We start from the raw sequence: 24,137 nt of genomic DNA on the forward strand, positions 1-24,137 counted from the left end.
CTACTACTACTACTACTAGTACTACTACTACTACTACTACTACTACTACTACTACTACTACTGCTACTACTACAACTACTACTACTACTACTACTACTACTACTACTACTACTACTACTACTACCACTACTACTACTATTACACTTTTTTCATTTACTCTTTCTGTTAATTTTCCCGCTTTTGTTGACGGAATGGTACGTAGCCGACTCGAAATCTCAACTGAGGATATTTTCATTCTTTTTCTTCATTAGATTATTTATGATCTGCCGTCTTAACTGTATTACAAGACATTTAAGGGTGACTTAAGTGTCAATAATAATGATATTACGTTAAGTTTTATTTCGATGTGGTTGCTTCCAATAATAAATGCTTATGGTTTGAGGCTTATTTTCACGATCTCATCGCTCCTTTAGTGCCATTTTAAAAGACGTTTGGTTCTAATTTCTCAGAGAAATTCCTCCAAACAACATTTACATATTCCAAACAACAAAGAACTCCAAAATAATCACTCTGCCATTCTTTACCAACATCCGCTTTTCACCATTTTACTTTTACTGAAGACTGAAGAGGCAAAGGAAAAGAGGAGGAGCCGTAAACAGCTGGACCTACCCAGTCAAGTCACAGCTTTCCACAACGCAGTGGTTTTGGAATCTCCCCATGACTTTAACAATGGAAGCATTTGTGTTACACGAGAGAGTTGCTGATGGTCTAAGATTGTCCACTTCCACACATTTCACAGCGAATTTGTTGATTCTTATGAAAAGTTCTCACAATCAAGCGACAGGTGCCATTTGTTTTGACAATGAAGAAAGGGGATCGCGCAGGCACACTGTTTTGATGTGTCAAACCAATTCTTAGTGACTTATTGTGGACTTAAACTATTAGAGACAGTGTTATTTATATGCAAAATGAATAGCATACTAATCGTTTGCTCAAAATTTTCTTCCTGTGCCATCATTAAGTTCATTAAGGTGAAAGTAAAAATGTTTTCTTGTTGAAAACTTGCAACTATTCCCTGCCCCGAGAGTACAAGACACAGTTTCAAGACCATTCGTGTGTATCCTTCAAAACTAGTATCACGTTTACCATCTTTCATCAAAACAAGTAAATTTGTCTCTATGGAACAGCACATCGTTTGCAGGCTTACTTTAATAAATTGGACAAACAGAAGAAAAGCAAGCCCCTCTCTCCAAAATCCAATTTTGAAGTTGATGAAGAGAAATACCGTAGACTAGACTTTCGTTCTATTTTTACAGCGTGACACTCTCAATCAAATTTAATCTCATTATCTAATAAATTTAACAATGGGAGACTCTGTGACACGCAAATGTGCTTTAATGGAACGTATGAGAAAGAATTTAAAGAAGAAAAGGGAATCACTTGCAGATCAGTTTGACTTCAGAATGTACATAGTTATCCATTTCAAAGATGAGGTAATTTAATTTCAAAATATTGTTTTCTAGTTTTAAATTTATGGAGAAAGTTCCAAATTGCGTCCACCACTAACATAAGTCCATTAAAAAATCATCACTTGGGTAAAAAAATATGGTGGCATAAACGCACCGTTTTTATGCACCTCCATTGGAGATGTACAAAAATGCACCGTTTTTATGCACCTCCGTTGGCGATGATGGTAAATTAATGAAAATGTTGCTGCATACGTCCATGAGGTTTAAATAGTTTTAGATTGTAGTTTAGCACGCCGCGTTTATAAAGTGATAATAGATTAAAGAATAATAACAATAATTTTAAAAATCAAAAGTAAAAAGAAACATGGCACACAAATACTGATCTCAAATAAATAGATAATATTAGAAAATTAAAATTAAAAAGTTTTTTAAAAACATGATAAAAAGATTTTGAAAAAGAAAACAAACAAAAAAATAAAAAAAAGGAAAAAAAACAAACAAAAATGTTGTCTTTCTCAATAAAATAAATTAAAAAAAAAAAGAAAATGTCTACAATGGGACTCAAACCCGGTACTTTCAAGGCTAGATTCCGACAGCTTGTCCACTGCGCTACGGAGCCACTTGACTGTTCATCACATTTAATAAGGTCTTTCTAACCTTCAATGCAACTTCTATTTTCTGGTTTTATATTTCGATTTTTAAAATTATTATTATTTTTATATAGGAACATATAGGAATATATAATTGGAACAGCCTTCCAGAAGATGTAATTAAAGCGAGGACAGTGAATGAGTTCAAAGACAAGTTAGACAAACACTGGCATTACAAGCGTTACCAGCTCCGCCCCAACCATGCAGGTGCGCGTAGATATATCAGAGATAGTGCAGAACGGGTATTACAGGCATAGCCTTCAACCCGAAGAAGAGGTATCAAGGTATAGATTTATTAATAAAAACATCCTACAGATGTCACAATATAACTTTCGCCATGTCCAAATACAGAAACACAATATATCGCTGATGAAATTGGGTGGGATGCGCATGCGTGACGGAGGTGTATAAAAACAGTCCGTTAAGATACACCGTCAACGGAGGTGCATAAAAACACTACGAAAAAATATATCTGTTGTCTGGTGTTCTTTTAATTGTACCTACCTCTTTTTTACATGTTCTAAAAAAACGGAGCTGTCCAACTGTTTTCATCTTCAAAACACAATGAATGTGGAACACATGTGGCAGACATTGAAGTAAGTGAATTTTTATTATTCATTTTGCTTTCTTATTGCTGTGTAATGTAGATTAATGATTACGTTAATAAATGATGAATCATTTCTGCTTTTTTATGATATGTAATTGCTTTGGTTACAATTTTACAAAAGATTGAGATGACATTTTATTATTTTCCTGGTATATCAGTCTTCACCATATACTCTAAATATGAGTGCCACTTCAGTGACAAAAAAGTACATCATAACTTTTTTTTTTCGTAAAATGATGCAACTGTTTTATTAATTTATCTTTTTGTGTATACTTAAATATCGATCTTACTATTTGATTACCAGTAAATGGTAAGAAAAAAGTGATCAGAAAAATAAATGTGAGCGTCACTGTCATGGCACTGTATAACAAAACATCTGATATTGATATATATGTTAACATGTAATTGTCCCATGCATAAGATATTAACAATGCATTGAAATTTAAAAATTTATTGATAATTGTTTGGATTCTGTTGGTTATTAAAGAATAAAATGTGTGTCTGCCCATCTTTCCCAGGTTTCAACTGCACTATGACTCTCAACTACCTCAAAAGAAAGAGTGAAAAAAAATCTGAGCATGATGGAGGAGAAGCTCAGGATGAGGAAAATGAATTAACAGCAGCCGAAAAAGATAAAAGAAGAAAGAATTGAGCTTGGAAAATAGTGAAAAGAAAAAGAAATGGCTAGCAGAGCTACAACAGAAGAGAAAAAAATTAACAATCTGCAGCTCTCAGGAATTTCTCCCCCTTTTATGCCTATCAACATGTCTTGTCCCTTTAATTGATGCATATTCTTAACTAAAGAGGAATTCCGTAGTTTCACAGCACTTTTATTACATTACTTAATCTTCTAGCCATTATGGACTTTCAATTAGTTGCAATGTCCAATAAATATTACTATTGAAGATAAGCTTCACTATTATTTGTGGTGTGATATTTCTTATTTCAAGAACAATTTGCCTGGGGGGGGGGGGGGGTCTCCCGAATCTGAGTAAATCTCCAAGTTGTTTCCTACTAAATTTAAGGTGGCCAGACAAAGAGACCCAAATACCATTTTCCCTCTGTAGTTTACCCAGGCTTGGGACTGGCATGATTACAATTGATTATTATTTTTAATATTACCCATAAGGACTGAGTAAGAGTATGGCAAAAAAAAAAAAAAAATTTTGTTTCCAAGCATCGATTTCAATTGCCTATTATTGGTTTATTGATGTAACTAAACAGGGTTTTTATTTAAATGTATGACACTACATTGAGGTTTTGTAATAATATATAGTAACTAATCAGGACCAGGGTGTCGTGTCATTATTATTATTAGTGTGTCGTTATCAAAAGGTTGCGCTCTGAATAAATTTGAAATTAAAAGAAACATTACTATTGCTGTTCCTTTAATATTTTCCCTTTTAGTTGTGCTATAATTATTTGTTGTGTTATTATTTATTTCTTGTTATTGTTTTGATGTGTTGCTTTTCTTTTTTATGTGTGTGTGCGTGTGTGATATATACACTCCAGCATGATTTCCTCAAACTCCTGGGGGACATGCAAAAACGTTTGAGGAAACGTACATTGCCATGACGTTTGGTGGGGAGGGGCCGTGGGGCTCAGCGGTATGGTCTTTGCTTCATACCCGAAAAATACCTAGTTTGAATATCCACTGTGTTATGTGGCCTTCAGCAAGCTATCTTTCTCTAGTTCAATTTGCAGTGCTGTGTTGCATCTGATTTAGTCCTGCCATCCTTTTGAATAAACCAACTTAGACAAATTTCCGCATTTGGATTAATAAAAGAAATGTTGATATTATTTACTTTATTGAAATGTTACAATTGTGTGTCTGAGGGAGTGGGCAACCTTTGGCACATTATGGCTTGTGGAATTGAAAGTGGAACTATAATGGCAAAGTGGTGTCTTTCATATGAAACGGCGATAGAGTGTGTCAGTGTCTGCGTGTGTATTTTAACTGCAAACACACACAAGTAACTGAATATCATAGTAAGTCATTAGTGGTCGAAATCACTGGGCGTAATTTAGCTGGGTGAAATTAGTTTGAGGAAATCGTGTTCGAGGTAAAAATTAATTTGAGGAAGGAATGGAATGATAACAAAATAATAAAGGAAAAATTTGGGACATTCGAACAAGTTCGAGGAAACTGTGCTGGAGTGTACAAACTTGTAATTGTAATGTCACTTATTTTGAAATTGTCTCTTGTCCATTAAAAAAAAACCAAATTACGGCAAAGCGTTTCTTCCAACACGAATACTGATTGGTTCTTTACGCAGTTGTGACTCCATAATTTACATGTAATATTTTGGGCTCAAAATCAAAATCCTTCTTCAGCTAATAATAAAAACAGTTAAACTGTGAAAATATCCCATTAAATCCAGGCTTTTCTCCATCATTTTTTTGACTAGTTATGCTGAGAACCTCTCTCCTGTCTATCTCGATTTAATATGTTCCGTGTTAAGTATTTTGTTCTCTTTTGAAGCTGTTATTAATTTGTGTACATTCTGTTTTACAGTCCCAGGGCTGCCAAATGTGCGCTGAAAAATGCATATTTTTATTTGTATGCTTTTTTTTCACATTTATACGATTGTATTTTTTTCTCTCAAATTTTACGTTTTTTATGAGAATCAAATCTTAAAATTTTAATGTAAATTGTTTTTATTTGCATTTGCATTGCTTCATAATTTTATTTTCAAGCTTGTGGAAATTTTTTACCCACACAAACTTATATCAATTATTTCCAAAATGGCTCAACAAAAGATAGGGAGTGAGGTGAATGAAGGGTTACATTTTCAAATTGTACACTTTTTCTCCCGATCTTACTCTTTTTGACAAGCAATCTTACACTTTTTCTTTTACTGAGGTTGACAGCCCTGCAGTCCATGGCTTCTGTTGCTAGCAGTTTGGTATTTATGTTGAATTATATAATATCCTGGACTTTTTCTTGGATTACACACATGTTTGGGGTTAAAACAGCCAGCCCTTAGACAGGTGGACACATACCCTTATATGTTTGTTAATTTTCGTGTTTGTTAATGTCCTGTTCTAATTTTGATTTCACTCTCTTTGGGAATAAAAATAATTTTTATGTTTTTACACACTGTATGGCTTCAAATGAAAACTGGATACTTAAGCAAAGCACAAGAAATTCTTGTGCTTTAAAATTTTCTTCTTCTTCTTCTTCTTCTTCTTCTTCTTCTTCTTCTTCTTCTTCTTCTTCTTCTTCTTCTTCTTCTTCTTCTTCACATATAATTATTGTTGGTTGGCATTACAACAAAATGTAATTTTAATTTTCATCATTTTCTCTCGATCAGAAAAAGAAGAGTGCTATGTTTGAAGTGGATGAGGTGATGGCAGTTATGACGAACAATTATCAACTCAACATACTACAAGGTGTTAGGGTGAGTGAAATAAGATTGCTTTTAAACTGAGATCGCTGTACTCTTTTTAAAAAAATCTTTTTTTGAATTTGAAATCATCCATTTCTCATGTAGTCATAACTTAGATTTTTTTAGTTTGACTAAAAATGAGAAAAGATCGCTCTAAGAGAATTGTATGATGAAACCATAGTTCTTTTGCTGTCTAGATGGAGCAGGTATTATTTGTCTTCGAGTAAGGGTGGTTGAAAGTGTGAATAGATATGATTTATATAGCTCTTATTTCAAGCTTTAATGCACTTAATTGTTTTACAATATTTATATTTTCTGATGGCCGTACTGACAACCATTTGGTTTATGGGACACAATTTGCATCCATTTAAAGACTTTTTAACATTACTTTTGGAGAAAAGAGTCCTCCAAATATTTACACCAGGTCTTTTCTTGGGTCTCAGACTTTATGAAGAGTAGAGACTTATTTCTTTGTTCATCCTATGTACATTTTCACTCCTGTTTCTTATTTTAAGAGCCCAAAAATTCCTAACACCCTGGCTTTGTTTACATTTGTGTTGTGTTGTGTTGGCCCATCATTTGAAATGTAAAGTTTGTGTTATGTTGTTTCATATTACTGACCAAATTTTCATCTATCTCCTTCAAATGGCAGCCTCTTAAATTTCTGAAATCCTGAAACATAAAAAGTATAGCATTGATTCATTGTTTTCCAATCCAGAATGAGTCGTACTCATATGAAAGTACCAAAGAACTAATGAGCAAGGATATTGTACAGTTTCATGCACACAAATGGCGACCATTGAGACGGGTATGATACCATTTTATTTTCCTTCTGTTTTCTTACATTTTAAATGATTGGTGATAATGGAGGTATACAACCTACAGAGTGATTTTATTTTTACTTGTTTTTCAAGTTATTTTATATACATCCATCATTGGACAGTTAATGGCTAGATTTAAAAAAAACTCTTCGGGCTTAGCATGAAGGGAAATAAATTTGTTCAATTCTCCATTTGCATGAATAATAGAGAGTTGAGGTGTATTTTAATGATGTTTAAATCCACTTATATAAATTTAGTAATTCATAACTCTCTGGCTACAGTAGAATTACTTTAAACCGAAATTTTGGGGACTTTCTAAAACATTTCGGTTTAAAGCAAGTTCCCGTTTTGCGATGTTTTTCAAGGGTAGTAACTATTTAAGAAATTTGCTCATTTAATTGTATCATGGGTTTCCCCTTAAATGGAGTTGTTGAATAAATGCCGTCTTGTGTAACCATTTTAAAAACTATTATTTTTAATTTCATTATTTTATTAATTATTTTTTTTGTGTGTTTTAAAAATATTTTTGGGGGTTTTCGTTTTCAATTCAAAATTGTTGAAAGAGTTGAATTCGGGATGCCGTGTTTTTTTTTACATATCTCCATCTAGATCAACTTTTTTTTCATCGACTTCACATAGTATTTTGATTTTAAACTCCAACGTGTAAGCACAGTGCTTTCTTTTAGACATCTTTTAGTAAAATGTAAAGCTAAAATAAGATCGAAAGTTCTTGTGCGATAGTTGATAAAGATTGATGCGCAGCTACTCAGGGGTGAAGTGAAATGGAAATGAAAAGGCGTGTCAATGCTAAGCTGTCTACTACTACACACCTCTCTTTTGTTGAAAAGCCATTAGGTTGAAAGCCTAATTACATAGAACCCCCCCCCCCCCCCTCACACACACATTCAATCAAAGTGGAAATGAAATGGCATGTCAATGGTAAGTTGTCTACCACCCCCCCTCCTTATTGTCGTGTTGAAAATCCAGTCAGTTCCAAAGCATCAACACACGAGTGAAAACATCTTGCTTGCGTGATTCTCCCCTCTTTCCTCATTTTTCGCCTGCCAGTCACCCGTTGTCTTCCTTTTCCAGTCTGCGATCGTGGTGCTGGCCAAACCCAAGTGCAGTGATTGAAGTGTTTGCCTACCCTTCACCCTCATCGTATACTTACGCTCTTTGTTTTAATATCGCCGGGCATTATTATGTGGGGCCACCTTCCCAAATTTTTGAAGAAAAATAGAGAGAGAAAAAGGGAAGGTGCTCTCAAGTTGTTTCGGTTTAAAGAAAGTCCTGCTAAGAAGTATTTCGGTTCATCGTAAGAATTAGTACATAGATAATGAAGAAACTAGTATAATTTATTTAATTCTTTACGGTTTAAGGTATTTTTCGGTTTAGCTTCTTTCAGTTTAAAGTAATTTTACTGTATTTACATCTTATGAATACATTTTTTTTTGTCAACAGGATGTAATAACCCAAAAGACTATGGTGGATTATTTTCTCTGGCCTCGCAACGACATTGAAAGCATTCAGTGTCACCTCTTTTCCAAATGGAAAGGAGAGGATGAGCCCTATCGACTACTTGATGTAAGAGGAAACTCATTATCTAGATTAAATTGTTAAAAGTATAGGGTGAACCAGCTGAGTAGTATAAATTTTAAAATATTATCTTGTATCAAGGAAGGAATCAAAGAAAGCTGTCTAATATAACTAATCAGCTGCACAATATCCACTGAATTTCATTAATTTCACATGCTTTTTCTTATTTTATTTATTTAATCTACTTATTTTAACATTTCACCATATACTGCAAAAGTTTAAATCAGACAGTCCCTTCTAGACTCTAAAAGAAATGTAAAAAGTAAAAGTGTGGTGAATGCCTAAAATACCATTTTGAGAGTTTTGAACAACAGCTAACTTTTAATGATGTAGATGAAATCTGAAATCTCTCAAGCAACTTGAATTGATTACAAATTCAGATAAATAGATCTGAAAAGAACAACAAAAAAAACATAGTGCATTGAACACGTGAACCAGGCTAGATAGAAAGATAGAGATCAATATTCTCTTGCCTTAAAGGAAGATCCAGCCACAATTTTATTTTAACACAAGAGAGTTAAAAGTGTCACCTATCAACTTAATTGTTTCAAGACATCTCATTGGTTTTTTAGAGCTTGCTCTTTTGAAATTATGCCGGTTTTGAAGATGTGTATCAATGGAACTTTTAGTTCCACTTTCACAATTTAGTAATACAGTGCACTCTGGATACGTCGACATTTCTTAAGTCGATTTTTACCCAAGTCGATTTTTTTTCTTGGTCCCACCCCCATCCTCCTATATAACATTAGTAAAAAAAAAAACACTCCACATATGTCGATGTCGCATAAGTCGATGTTATTATCACTCATGACCACAATAAAATCACAAATAGACAAGAATTTCCATCAGTTAAAAAAATTCCAGTAAGAATTTTCATTGGTTAAAAAAATACGCGAACGATTGGCACACGCCAATGTGACGTAAGTGCTTTCCCTGACGTCCGCGCTCAATGTACTTAAGAAGTATCGAACAGATTTATCCATCTCACTTTTTACATCGTCGCAACTTCAAGTCAAGTCTACAAGTCAAGTCAAAATGGCAAACAGAAAGTTGACAACCCTATCACTGAAGAGGAAGATCGACCTGATCGATGCAGTTGAGAAGTCTGGCAAGCGACAGAAAGTCATACTCAGCCAACTCAGTATCAACTATTTTCAAGAAGCGTGACTACTACAGGGACCTCTACTTCTCTGGTCAATTCGATGCAAAGAAGCAACGTCAGCGGAAAGCACAGCATGAAGACGTGGAGACGATGCTTTTGGATTGGTTCACTGAAAAAAGGACAAACAACGTGCCTATCAGTGGACCAATCATGAAAGCGAAAGCTGATGAATTGGCCAGTGATCTCGGGATCGACTGGACGTGCTCGGAAGGCTGGCTGTCACGGTTCAAGACACGTCACAACATTATCTTCAAAGCGATCTGCGGCGAAGGCAATGCTGTTGATGACACGAGCGTTGATCATTGGAGAAGTACAGTGCTGGCCGACCTGTTGAAGAAATACTGCCCGACAGATATTTTCAATGCTGACAAGACTGGCCTGTTTTGGAGGCTGTTGCTGAGCAAAACGATGGAGTTCAAGGGGACAGCTTGCCATGGTGGGAAGCTGTCAAAGGAGAGGATCACCGTTTTGCTGTGTGCCAACATGGATGGCAGCGACAAGCAACCCCTCTTCGTGATTGGCAAGTTCGAGAGGCCTCGTTGTTTCAAGGTTGCTGGAAGCTGTCTGTCATGTACCTAGCCAACAAGAATGCATGGATGACGTCCTCTCTCTTTGACGGCTGGCTGCGAGACTTCGACCGGTCCATGGCTATCCAAGGACGTCGTGTTGCGTTGTTGGTGGATAATTGTGCTGCGCACCCCAGAGTCAGCGGCCTGAAGGCAACGGAACTGGTAGTCTTGCCGCCAAATGTGACGGCGAAGCTGCAGCCTTGTGACCAAGGTGTAATACAAAATCTGAAGACCTTTTACCGAGGACTGTTTCTAAAGAAACTGTTGGGGCACGTCGACAGCGGGCATACGTTCGACTCATTCTGCCCATCTCTGCTAGATGCGGTGATGATACTGCGGACGGCTTGGGGGGAAGTTGAGCCTGCCACGATCATCAACTGTTTTCGGAGGGCTGGATTTGTTCGACCCGAGGTCCCGATCGCCTATGACGTGTCTATGGAGGGAATTATGGACATAGAGCCACTGCTGTCTCGTCTGTATGCTGAGAACAACATTGGTCCAGCTCAGTATGTGGCAGTTGATGATGCGGTGATTTCCACAGACCCCAGCAATGTGACGACAGATGGACCAGACGATGATGATGATGTGGACGATCTCGGTATGGATCAGCCTCCTGTCACCTATCCCGTTGTGCAGGACAGCTTGCAGTCGCTCGTGTTGTATGCCATGCAGAGAGGTTACAGTGGTGAGATCTCGAATGCAATTGCCAAGTTAGACGCCCTCCTTGATTCTCATCATGGCCAGATGGTTCAGCAGAAGATTTTTTTCAAGAGGAAGTGATGTCATTTGCCAACGGCCCTTATCAGGGCCATCCTTTTCAGGGCCATCCTTACCAACTGCCCTTTTTAGGGCCATATTTATTCAAGATTGGCTGGCTGGCTTTGTTCCCACGCATTTTTACTCATTTGGTTACACTCCGGTTACCTTGATTTTCGGTTGTCGATTTTTTTTTCAGTTCCCCTGGGCATCGTCTTATCCGGAGTCCACTGTAGTATAGATTTCTGACAGGAGGGTACATTTTAAGAGCATATCGGGAAAATGAATTGTGATACTAGTCACTTTGACATCTGATTTTTACAGTTCAGAGTTTTTGTTTTATTGTCTATTTCTGTATATTTCAGGCAACTTTCATACTTTCAAGTGATGAATATGAACCTCATCTGGTGCGACTTCTCTCATCAACAGAGAAGGAAGGGCTTGTAATACCCAACTTGGAGCAAACTATTTTCCTGTTTATGGATAAACATCAAATGCAGGTATAGTCAATCATTTTTGGTATAGGTGCTTTTTCAAAATAACTAATATTATTGTGTTTTCTCTTTTGGACTCGTTACATTTTGCAGATTAATTAACTTACACTTGCATGTGGATGATCATAAACTTTCCCTCATTTACATCAATGGGCACTTTGTCATCATGACGCATCAAAACTAATTCTGTTCCATCAACATATCAAAGTCAAAATGTTTGAACATAAAATGGGTCTCGAAGAAAGGAGACATTGTCAATCTTGATTTTCAAATTATTTATCATTGAGGACAGATATTTCAACATACTCTTGATATAAGCGTGATGTCTTTATAAACGCCCTTCTAAAAAATGAAAGGGAAACAAATGGAAAATGCAAGGGATTTCACTCTGGATGACTTGGTGGCTCTTAAAATTGACGATTTTGAAACTTCAGATGTCTCACTTAATTTAGCTTTAAATTGTCAGTTATTTTTTGTGAATGCCAGGAATAATTTTATAGGCCCCGTTCTTAGAACTGCCATTACAAAGTATATAAAAAATAAGGAAGAGCGCTTGGGATGTAGTCGCAAAGTAGCCTAGGGTCCTGATAGTTGTACTGTTATTGCAGCATGTTTGGAAAGTGGTTCCAATGGTGCTGTATTTCCTCACCTGGCTCTGCGGGGTTAATCAATGCTTTTTAAAACTTTTAGTGTCTGAACTCATCTGCGTATTTTATACACAGCTTCATGCAATTATTTATTCGCTTTCTAAATCGGTCATGTTCACATAGGAAGCCAATAGGCACTGTGGCTGAACCAGTGTGGGTCCTTTGACCTCCCATGGTGGGTAGGTGGTCACTTGCTGTTTTCAGAATTGCTTTCTGCCTTTGTCTTGGAATGGGATTGCTTGGTTTTGACCTGGCCCTTGCCAGAGTCCTTAGCTGAGAGGGAAACAGTCAAATTTTTAATATTAGTATAAGTTTGGGAGATGTTTTTAATTTCCTTGTATATCATCTCTCTGTTGTGTATTGCGAGTTATGTTTTCTTTTTCTTTTTGGATATTTTTTGTAAGCATTTGAGTGTATTTATCTTGGTAGGATACTCTGCTGGTGTCTGGATGAGACTTGTAGGTGATCTCAAACTAATTACACTGATAGTGTGCTCTTGGAATCTTCGTCTGTTCCCTATGTGAACCATTCCCCTTTATCTTTTTTTTTCTTGGGTACCTTTATTTGTGATTCTAGAATTATTTCACTATCCCATATCCTTCCTATCTACTGGCCAGGGCTGAGAATCTTCCGCCTAAAGGCGGATTTCCGCCTAAATGGTAGTTTATCTCCGCCCATCCCATCACATTTCCTCCTTTTTCAAATTTGCCGTGTCAAACATTTTCCTCAAAACCACAAAATCACCATTATGTCATATGTCATATTTTGACACCTGTGCTCAGTCTCGTGAAATTTAGTGACGGTCCCGTTTTTATGACGTTGGGCCAGACAGTATGGCACCAGATGTCACAATAGACACAGAAGACCAGTAGGTAGTGTTCTTTGATTAGTTAGTTGATGGTTGAAGGGGAAGGGAAGGGACAAATGGGTCTGGATTTTTTCCCCTTGTTGTAGGTACCTATTGCTTTTTAAATCTTCTCTCTCTCTCTCTCTCTCTCTCTCTCTCTCTCTCTCTCTCTCTCTCTCTCTCTCTCTCTCTCTCTCTCTCTCTCTCTCTCTCTCTCTCTCTCCCCCCTTTGCCTTTCTTTCTATTTCTCTTTTCTTCTTCTTCTTTTTTTTTTTTGGATATAGAATTCAAAAGGTCAATACATAAGTTATTCTTGTAAAGAAGTCTCCCCCTCCTCCCCCCCCCCTCTCTCTCTCTCTCGCTCTCTCTCTCTCTCTCTTTCTTTCTTTCGCAACCACATTAAATCATCTGGTATATAGAGATGATATATTAGAACAAAGCAATGGTGGTTGGCTTAGTTTAATCTTTTTCCTTTTTACCTTTTGACTATGGCTTTAAATTTGAGAGATTCTTGGGTTGTATTTATAAGCTGACTAACTACTAGGTTTCTTTGCTTGTGTTTGATCGATAGACTGAGAAAGGTTCCTCCTTTTTGACAATTGCTATTATCATCACTGAATAAAAAAACACTCACCAAAACCACTACATCAACATCTCTACCAACACTACTATTACAACTACTACTACAAATAGCACCACATCATCCCTACCACCACTACTACTACAACTACCACCACATCATCAACCCTACTACCACTACTACAACCACCATCATATCATCATCCCCACCACCACTACTACTACAAATAGCACCACATCATCCCTACCACCACCACTACTATTACAACCATCATCCCTACCACCACCACTATTACAACCGTCATCCCTACCACCACTACTATTACAACCATCATCCCTACCACCGCGGGTGGTTGGATGGGAGCATCACCCTTGAATCATATACCTATGATGTTCGCATGGGTGTACGATCCGATAGTGATGTCGTTTCTTCTTCTCTTTACTAGCCTATCCTGCTTCTTTGGTTTGTGATTGTATTTTTGACAGGGGATATATTTTTTTTTGTAAATCTCCTGCCTGTTTGTTCTTGGTTATTTATAATTTAGCTTTAGATATCTTTAGGTTATGATTTTGATTTACATTTGTACTATTTTTGTTAGATTGCTTGTTTTTTTGTTTCAGCGGTCTCTCATATAACCTCAATTGTGTTGGAAGAGACCTAAAGCAACAAACAAACAAAAAAATCCCTACCACCACTACTATTACAACCATCATCCCTACCACCACTACTCCTACAACTACTACCACTACTACAACCACCATCATATCATCATCCCTACCACCACTACTACTACAACCACCACCACATCATCCCTACCACCACTACTATTACAACCATCATCCCTACCACCACTACTATTACAACCATCATCCCTACCACCACTACTACTACAACTACCACCACATCATCAACCCTACTACCACTACTACAACCACCATCATATCATCATCCCTACCACCACTACTACTACAACCACCACCAAACCATCATCCCTACCACACACTACTACAACCACCACAACACCATCATCCCTACCACCACTACTACTACAACCACCACCAAACACCATCATCCCTACCACCACTACTACTACAACCACCACAACATCATCATCCCTACCACCACTACTGCTACAACCACCACCACAACACCATCATCCCTACCACCACAACTACTATAACCACCAGAACATAATCCCTACCACCACTACTACTACAACCACCACCAAACCATCATCCCTACCACCACTACTATTACAACCACCACAACATCATCCCTACCACCACTACTACTACAACCACCACCAAACCATCATCCCTACCACCACTACTATTACAACCACCACAACATCATCCCTACCACCACCACTACTACAACCACCACCAAACCATCATCCCTACCACCACTACTATTACAACCACCACAACATCATCCCTACCACCACTACTACTACAACTACCACCACATCATCATTCCTACCACAGCTACTACAACCACCACCACACAATCATCCATACTACTACTAGAATCACTACCACATCATCCCTACCACTGCTATTACTACAACCACCACCACATCATCATCCCTTCCACTGTTATTACTACAACCACCATCATCCCTGCTACAACCACCAAATGTTGTAATTACACTTTCAACTTTTGAAATTCCACCGAGTCGTGTTAGAAATTGCTGCGAGACAAATTTTGGATCGGATCTCAGTAAATTTTAGTGAAATTCAAATTTATAGGTTATGGTCGCATGGATGGGTCATGATCTTCACGATGAAAAATTTCCTCCTTTTTTGTGACCAGTCATTCTCACCCCTGACTGGCACTGAAATGACCTAAATGTGTCGCAAGCGCTGTAAAACCTTTAAAATCATAAATAATTAAAACTGTGGGTGATTGATGGATTTCACTGTTTTGTCACAACCACTTTTATCTACTTTGTAATGGCAGATTTAAAAGTCACGAAAATGTAACAGGCAAACCACTGAAAAATGCATTTCAGAGGAAGGTCAAAATGGAAACTCGTTACTTTTTGATTGCTCACATTGTAAACAATCTGTTTCTTCACTAATTTGCCTTATAAATTAAAAGGAATAATAATGGTTAGTGGTTAATTCCTTGACTGAATCAAATTGAACAATGTGGATAGTAGAGTAAAACAATAGCAGAAAACTTCCCCTTTCGATCTTGTTGTCTATGATCTCTTTCCTTTCTGAAAGTGACCTTATTTATTTTAAAACTCTATTCTTCTGTTGGTCGAAGAGTTTCAGTCAATTTTATGAAACTCATTTACAGATGTAATATATAATCTCTGGTGATTTATCTGTTCTGCATTGTATTCTGTATTCTTTGCTGTAGATGGAGAGAAAAAATAAAATTTAATATTGAGCATGATCTTGTTTCTGTAATCTTTTCATGTATTACTATTCTTGTAACTGTCATTGAGTATTTTTACTTTTTCAGACTGCCAAAAATAAAGTCACACTGTTCAAACTCAAAAGTGTCTGTGTCTACATACCACAGGTAAAGTCAGGCTATATGGCTTTTCACAAAGCTTTCTTTTAGGATAATGACCTTTCATTAGACTCAGTTTAGATAATATGCAATTTGAAAGTGACAAATAACATTTGCTGTATTTGGTTCAAAGCATCCTTATTCAAATTCATAAATAAAAGATATAGATAGTAGGAAATGCCAAGGGAGAAATATACCATAAAGTACAGTGCAATCCCTGGATAACGACTTTGCCTGGGACTGGAAAATTATGTTTTCAAGACGGACCAGTTCCTGAGAGAAGAAACCCCCTAACGATGCTAGAATGTGTATTTCTCCTATTTATAAAGGGTATACCAGTTCATTCTCCAATGGGTATAGTCAGTGTTTTAATCGTAAACAATGCACAAATGCTATTTAACAAAACTAGGAATAAATCAAGAAAATCAAGTATCAGTATGATATCGCAAAAGAACTCAGATGCTCAAGTCTACTTTTAATCGTATTAATTAAAATCCATACGATGCTGATGTTGACTTTTGAATACCAAAATTTTTATTTAAGTGCACCAAAATTTACAAGCATTTAAAGTTAGTAGATCTACATTTTACAATATTAACAAAAACAAAAAAACCCCCCAAAAACAGACTAGGTATTAACCACAATATCAAATTTGGACTGGTGTTTAGTAAAACAATTGATTTAAAAAAATGAAAATAATGAGGCTGTCATTGTTTTCTCAGCCATTCCAACATGTATTATTATTATTATACAAGACCATAAATATCCATAAATGACCCCATTGGACATTGTCTGATATCAGTTAACAACCACTGACCTCAGACAGTTAACAGGGATGGTTAATGGACCCTTGAGAGTTCCATCCACTGATAATCTTCTTTTGCTGTGGTTCCATATGAACTGGTGCGGATTCCACGCTGTGTAGTTAACATGTGTTCTGATAGATCATTAACAAAGTAATCTCATTGGGAGGGGAAAAAAGCGTTTTTTTACTGGTTAAGAGTACGGTAAGGTATCAAGCATTGTTTTTAACTGCCTTTTGTTGGTATGATGATGTTGCTAAACAGGGGTTTTACCAAAATGTATGTTGCTATTTGGGTTTTTTTTTTATTACTAATAACATAGAGCAAAAAAATCGGGACCAGAGGTCAACATCGCTATTCAAGGGTTGTCGTTGTCCAGAGGTTGAACTGTAGATCGAGGAAGCAGCTAATTAATTATTTTTTAAATTTCGTATTTTGTTTCCATATTGGTTGCATTATCTTTTATCTTCTTTCTCCAGGACCAACTTATGATGTGGAAACCTGGCAGTGTGGAGGCACTGGTGGCTGGACAATTTCTATAGATGGTTTCGCAAGTATCAAGTATTGATGAAGGAATTAGTGCTTATGTTTGAATGTTCCAGTCCAAATACACTACATAGAGATAATTTTTAGGGTGAATTTCATGTCATTTAACTTCTCTTTCCCCTCCCCCCCCCCTCCCCTGCCTCATAAAAAAAGCCTCTCTCTTATCTCTTCATCTCAAAACATTGTTTTATCATGTAATTGGCAGTAGGAATTTTTACAAAGGAAATAATGTATTGATGTGATGATTTTATCTGGGTTTTTTTTTACAACTGTTTCTGAAAGGAACTTTCTTAACAGGCAATTTTTTTAGTTTTGTTTTATTTTTGTTTTTTTTTTATTTGTAAGTGTTGGAAAAAAATTTACTTGCACTATTTAAACAGGATTGAGCAATCATTCCATTAACGACTTGAAAGTCATTTTAACTTGGCGGACTATTTTAATATATGTAGGTTTTTTAAAAAACATGTTGATATATTTCATTCTATTCTCTCTAGCAGAGTTTGCTGCTGATACAATATTTTTAATAGATCTCGTGAAAAATATTTCGCTTAAAAATAATTTGGTTGCATTCGTTTATTGTAACTTCAGCATCCTGCCAGGTTATAAACAAAATGTTTTGAATAAATATTGGTGTATAAAAATATTCTAGTGGAAAGGATGGGTTAAGGTCAAATCTTGATGTCTCTTTGACTCTTCTATATCCGTTATCCCTTTTTTATGTGTCTCTGTTATGAAATGTGTCTGTTTGGTTCTGCTATGACTCTGGGTCAGATCCTTTGCAAAGAGCAATATATTGACTGTCCTATCGTGCTTGTTTTCCCATGAATTGATATAACGTAAGAGGCCCTGATTACTTGGACTCGAATTTCAGAGACATATTTGTAAAAAATATACACTAAAGAAAAAGAAATATATGATTTGATTTATAGATTTAAGTAAATACTAGTCTGTTTGAAGTTAAGGACAAAATAAGTATGACATTTTTTTGGGCTAAAATAACTGGCTTCAATCATCAATAAAAATGACCATACATAATGTAAATTGGTCATGTCAAATCCAGAAAGAGATGAGCAGAGGTCTGTCATATCATGTCAATGTGTGTGGTGCGATGGCTCAGTGGTGCGGTGTCTTGTCACATAAGTTAAGCAATAATGAGAATGGTCAGTGGTTGAAAGGGTGACAGTGATCATTGAAAATTCTGGTCTGGACATTGTGTTCTTTTGTAAGGCACTTAACACACTTGACTCAAAAGTGAATGAATATCTGGTTATAGTGACATGTATTGTAAGAGTGTTGCTACAAAAAGAATGCCCAACAGGTGACTGGTACTGTATAAAATGGAAATATGGTTCCAAATCGCCTGCTGATGAAATAAATGAAACACTGTGAAGTGTATTGAGCATGGTAAATTAGTGGAAATGTTCAATATAAATGTTTGTATTTATTCTATTTTTGGGTGAAGAATTGGTTGGTTTTGGAGGGGTATTATTTCAGTTCCACTCTTTTCACAGGAAGTCCTGGTAAAAAAAGTGTTACTGATTTTTATTCAGCTACCTCATTGAACAAGGTTTAAGGGGAAGTGCCTCTCTTACATAAGTAATCTTAATATTAAACTAAAAGATTTTTCTCATGATGCTATAATATGTTCTTTCAGAGACGTTTTGTTTTAAATCTAAAGTCTGCCCCATTGGACTAGTCCTAATATTGTTAATATAAAAGTTATTTTTATTAAAGATTTGCATCTCTGGTTCTGAATTGAAATCTCAAACTATTCTCATTGATATGTCGGTATCTTATTTGTCCCAAACATAATTAATTTTTTACAAAGGTTTGAAAGTCTATGTTTGCATTCAAACATGGCATTGTGTTTTTTGTTTCTTTTGTTATCTTTGAGATTAAAATGTGTTTATTCCAGTTTTTGAAATGATTCCAATGATAATTCTCCATGATTTTGGTATTATGTATATTACACTGACCATAAACCTCTTTAAAAGAATCTTAATTGAAATATTTTAATTTGGATTTAAAACAAAATTGTTATGACCCTGTTGTCTGATTTTATGTATAGAAGCATGTACATTTCAATCAAACCCATTGGTAAGATTTGATAAATGGGAATTGACCGTTATATTGAAATTGACTGCTATATTTAATCAAGGGTTACTATATAAGAATAATAAATGTTATGTCCCAGTGAAATAAGTCAGAAGCAAAAACCTGCATTTCTTAGAATATCTTAACTATATCATGTTTCAAGTTTTATATGTTATGAGTTTTCATCGGGTTTTTTATTTAGGAAAACTTCCAAGTTTCAAAGCAGAATATTAATTTTTTTCATGAAAAAAAACGAAGCTTTCTTATTTTCATGTTGGCAGAGACGTAGTTCTCTATGCAATTTATTGCTCCCCAACTTTCAATCAAGATTTTCGCAATTTATAAATTTCCCATAATTGAGTGTCTACCCAATGGCAATGTCATTAAGTAAAATGCAAAATACTTATGAGATGTCGGATCACAAAATGTGTTTGTCCCTATAAGTCAAATAAAGTCATTGTGAAAATTTTCTGCCACACAAATACTTATATATGATAAAAATTTCAAACCATGCCCCAAATGCATAATTTTGCATCAAATTGTAAAAGACCCTCTGGCTCAGCATGTTCGCATATTCCTCCCATAAGACCCTTTCTCTTTCTTTTGTTGAAACCCATGATTTGTTGGAACTTAATTTTTCACCTCTGAGGATGAACTAAAGGTGCTGACTCTGCATTAGTGATATTGTATACAGTCATGAATTTGTTTGTTTTGATTTGTAATTACAATAGTAAGTATATAATTAAATAATAATGGCTAGCTTGATTTAGATACATTGTATTGATGGGTTTAAATATTTGATTTATCCCAATGCAGTTTTTTGTTTTTGTTCCTAGGAAGATACCCAAGAGCGAAGGAGCCGGGCTTTTGTTTTAGGGAATTCTATTTCTTTTTTATGATTAGTTAACCTTTCAATATTTTTGTATGTATGAATAGGTTGGTATAGTGTGATTGACAATTGAAAAATCCCAAGCGGGGATCAGAGTTTGGATTATGATGGTGTTATTTTGCATATAACTCATGAAGGTGTGGTCTGCCTCTGTCGTCTCTTTGACTTACCCTGTCCAAGTGATCATTAACTTCACATCGTCCAATACAATGTACTAATCATAAAAATGAAAGGATTGCCCCCATGTTAAAAAGTATTTAATTCATAAGGAAATGAAATGTAAATGCATTTCTCTAGTAGGATGAAAGGAATATTGTCCACCTTGGCAAGTGGCTTATATTATGATTATACTCTAAAAATGGTGTTCTATTTTTTAAATATAATTGAATATACAACCTTGCTTTAATTTTCTTATCCTACATGTCGAAAACAGCTTTCTTATGCAACCAATTGAGCAATAAAGACTAAGTTTCTTGCTCAAAGAAAAAAATGAAATTCCACAGTGGGGCTTCAACCTGGGACCTCAGGGTGTAGTGTAAGTATAATGCCTTAACCTTTTTGGTCCCCTCGGCTGTCTCGCTCGTAACTGTAGCATATGTTTTTGCTATCTTATTTTAAATACTGTTAGTTGGGGTTCTCTTGCCTTTTATGTGGGATTATTTTTGATAATCTCAGATTAGGCACATGGATAGACTGCTCTTGGAATGAATCCCTTTTTCTCCGTTGTCTCTTTGCTCAGCTCCCATGTGGGCAAGGCCACTTTTGCTGTGTCTTGAGTCTAGAATATTTCACTATCCCATATTCTTTCATTTCACTGGCGCTGCAATGACCTAAATGTGTTGTAAGTGCTGTTAAACTCTTTAAAAAAGAAAAAAATAAATTATCAGAGCAGGTAAACGAGAAGCCTATTGTATTTTGCCTCTAGGTGGTGTCTTTTGATATTCTGTTCAGGGTGGGGCTTCTCATAGTGGGCAGAAAGGTACTTGTACTGTGTCTTCTATCCCCTTATAACTGTTTTCCAACATGCTTTCTGTCTTTGTCTTGGTATGAGATTACTTGGTTTTATCCTGGCCCTGGTCGGAGTCCTAGCTCGGAGGGAAACAGTCAAATGCATAGTTATTGTTATGGGAGATGATGTTTTTTTCCTTGTAAATCATCTCTCTGTTATGTATTATTATAATTGTTATTTTCAATGTATAATGTAAGCATTTGAGTGTATTCCTCTTTGTTGGATTTTGTGCTAGTGTCCGGATGAGACTTATAGGTGATCTCAAACTAAGTACATTGGTGGTATGCTCTTGGAATCTACATCTAATCCCTATTTGTTCCTTGTTCCCCTACGTCTTACTTTTTCTTGGGTGCTTTAATTGTAATTCTATAACTTTTTACTATCCCATTTTCTTCCTTTTTACTGGCGCTGATATAACCTAAATGTGTTGGAAGCGCTGTAAAACCATTAAAAACAAAAAACAAAGGTACTTGCCATGTCTTCTATCACCCTATCTCTGTTTTTCAATTGCTTTCTGTCTTTGTTTTGGAATGAGATTACTTAATTTTGTCCTGACCCCTGGCCGGAGTCATTGGCTTGGAGGGAACAGTCAAATGTATAGTTATAGTCTTGGGAGATTATATTTTTTTTCTTGTAGATCATCTCTCTGTTATGTCCTGTTATCTTTTTTATTTTTAACATGGTTTTTAAACATTTGAGTGTATTGCTCTAAGTGGGATCTTGTACTGGTGTCTGGGTGAGACTTTTAGGTGATCTCAAACTAAGTACACTGATTGTGTGCTCTTGGAATCTATTTGAACAATTCCCCTTTGTCTTACATTTTGCTCACGTCCTTTTGATTATACATCTTTAATGTTTTTACTATCCAATTTTCTTCCTTTTTACTGGTGCTGAATGACCTAATTGTGTTGAAAGAGCCGTAAAACCCTTAAAAACAAAAACAATTATTTCCCATGGTGGGGGTAGAGGTCACTTCTGCCGTGTCTTCTATATAATATTGTATTATGTTTTTGTCATCATTTGATTGTATTCCTCTTAGCAGGATTCTGTGCTTATGTCTAGATGGGACCTTTAGGTAATCTCAAAATAAGCATATTGGTGGTTTGCTCTTGGAATCTACTTTTGTTCCCTATTTGAATAAGTTCCCTTTGCTTTAGTTTATGTCGAGTGCTTTTTAATTGTAAATCTAGAATTTTTTTTAACTTTCCCATCTTCCTTTTTTTTTTTTTTGGTGCTGCAATGAGCTAAAAGTGTCTATAGCGCCATAAATCCTCTGAAGTCAAAAAATTATTTTGTCCATCTTTTTTTTTTTTTTTTAACCTTGGCATTAAATCCACACAAGATTTTTTTTGATTCCTAGAAATAAACATGCCGGTTCAACTGGTTTTGATAGTTTTTATTGCAGTGCAGTTTTGGAACATTTTTTAGTTGTAAGATACAAATAAATTTGTTGGTTACCACTTAATCTTGTACATATTTTGTGCCAATTGAAAATCAACTTTCCTTGTGTTGCAATTGATGCAAGCTATGCAAATTATTATGTTTATATAATTGTTTGTGTATGAGTCTGAGTATGAGCAGATCTTTGTGTGTGTGTGTGTGTGTGCAAGCGCATATTTGTATGTAAATAAGGATAACAATTGATTGTGGGAATTGTTGATTTTGAGTTTGATTTGTGTACATTTTTGTGCTGGCATTTGCTCACTTGAAGCATGTATTTTAAACGATTGGCATTTCAAATGAATGGCAAATATTTGGCTGTGCGTGTGTGTGAGTGGATGCATTGCATTGCAAATGATTGAGAATATATAAATAAATTATAAATATGCATTGCAAATGTTTGAGAATATATCAATAAATTCTAAACAAACATGAACATTTTACGTCATACTTTACGGTGTTTTATCTCCATATATGACGTCAGAAAAAGCTGATATTTTATGCCTCTCCTAAACTTGACATTTCTAATTAGCTTCCAATTCCATTTTTCTCACTTGGATTAGCATGCTTAATCATCAAAAAAAAAAAAAAAAGCACGACTCAGTAGAAGCTTGGTTGTCTATTGCATAGTTATTGAGGCAACATTATGACCTCATTTTTTCCAATCAATTGCATAATGTACATCACAGTATACTTAATAGCTGGAGCTTCCCCTGTTCTTTGCTGAGATTTCGCCCTGAAGTTTATTTCGTTCAATTTAATTGCGAAAATGGAAACAAGATGACAGCTGTAAGTCTGTGAGGGGAATTTTCCTTTTTCCAAGGGAATGATGACCATCTGGGCAAATGGCTGGCTTCTACATTGGTTGACAATCTTGCTATCTCATCTACCCCTATATCATCTGCCTTTTCCATGTTGCTTTGTCTGGTTGGGGTTCCTGACCTCCCAGAGTGGGCAGGGAGGCACTTACTGTGTTTTCTATCCCCCTATATCTGTTTTCCAACTTGTTTTTCGTCTTTTTCTTGGAATGAGCTTACTTGGGTTTTGTCCAGGTCCTGGCCAGATACCATCCCATGATAGGGAAATCGGGAAACAGTCAAATATATAATTAGCTTTGGGAGATTATATTTTTTTTCCTTGTAAATCATCTCTCTGTTTTGCATTATATTATGTTTTGTTTACATGTTATATATAATTTGTAAACATTTGAGTGTGTTCCTCTTAGTGCGGACTCGTGCTTAATGTCAGGATGAGACATTTTGGTGATTTCAAACTAAGATACTGTGCTTGTGGAATCTACATGTTT

The 24,137-nt window shown here is 35.8% G+C and overlaps 1 protein-coding gene across 1 annotated transcript; it reads left to right on the forward strand.

Moving 5' to 3' along the window:
• Positions 1-515: 515 nt before the first annotated feature.
• Positions 516-23,267, forward strand: LOC144976254 (uncharacterized protein C6orf62 homolog). Its single transcript, XM_078920443.1, has 7 exons — positions 516-1,433; positions 5,981-6,067; positions 6,774-6,863; positions 8,338-8,460; positions 11,325-11,459; positions 16,000-16,059; positions 17,333-23,267. The coding sequence occupies exons 1-7, from the start codon at positions 1,305-1,307 to the stop codon at positions 17,393-17,395; spliced, it is 687 nt and encodes a 228-aa protein (XP_078776569.1). The 5' UTR covers positions 516-1,304; the 3' UTR covers positions 17,396-23,267.
• The last annotated feature ends 870 nt before the right edge of the window (positions 23,268-24,137 follow it).

Source organism: Berghia stephanieae, chromosome 1 (assembly GCF_034508935.2).
Source record: "Berghia stephanieae isolate SIO BIC M18660-M18661 chromosome 1, UCSD_Bste_1.3, whole genome shotgun sequence".
Classification (NCBI taxonomy): domain Eukaryota; kingdom Metazoa; phylum Mollusca; class Gastropoda; order Nudibranchia; family Aeolidiidae; genus Berghia; species Berghia stephanieae.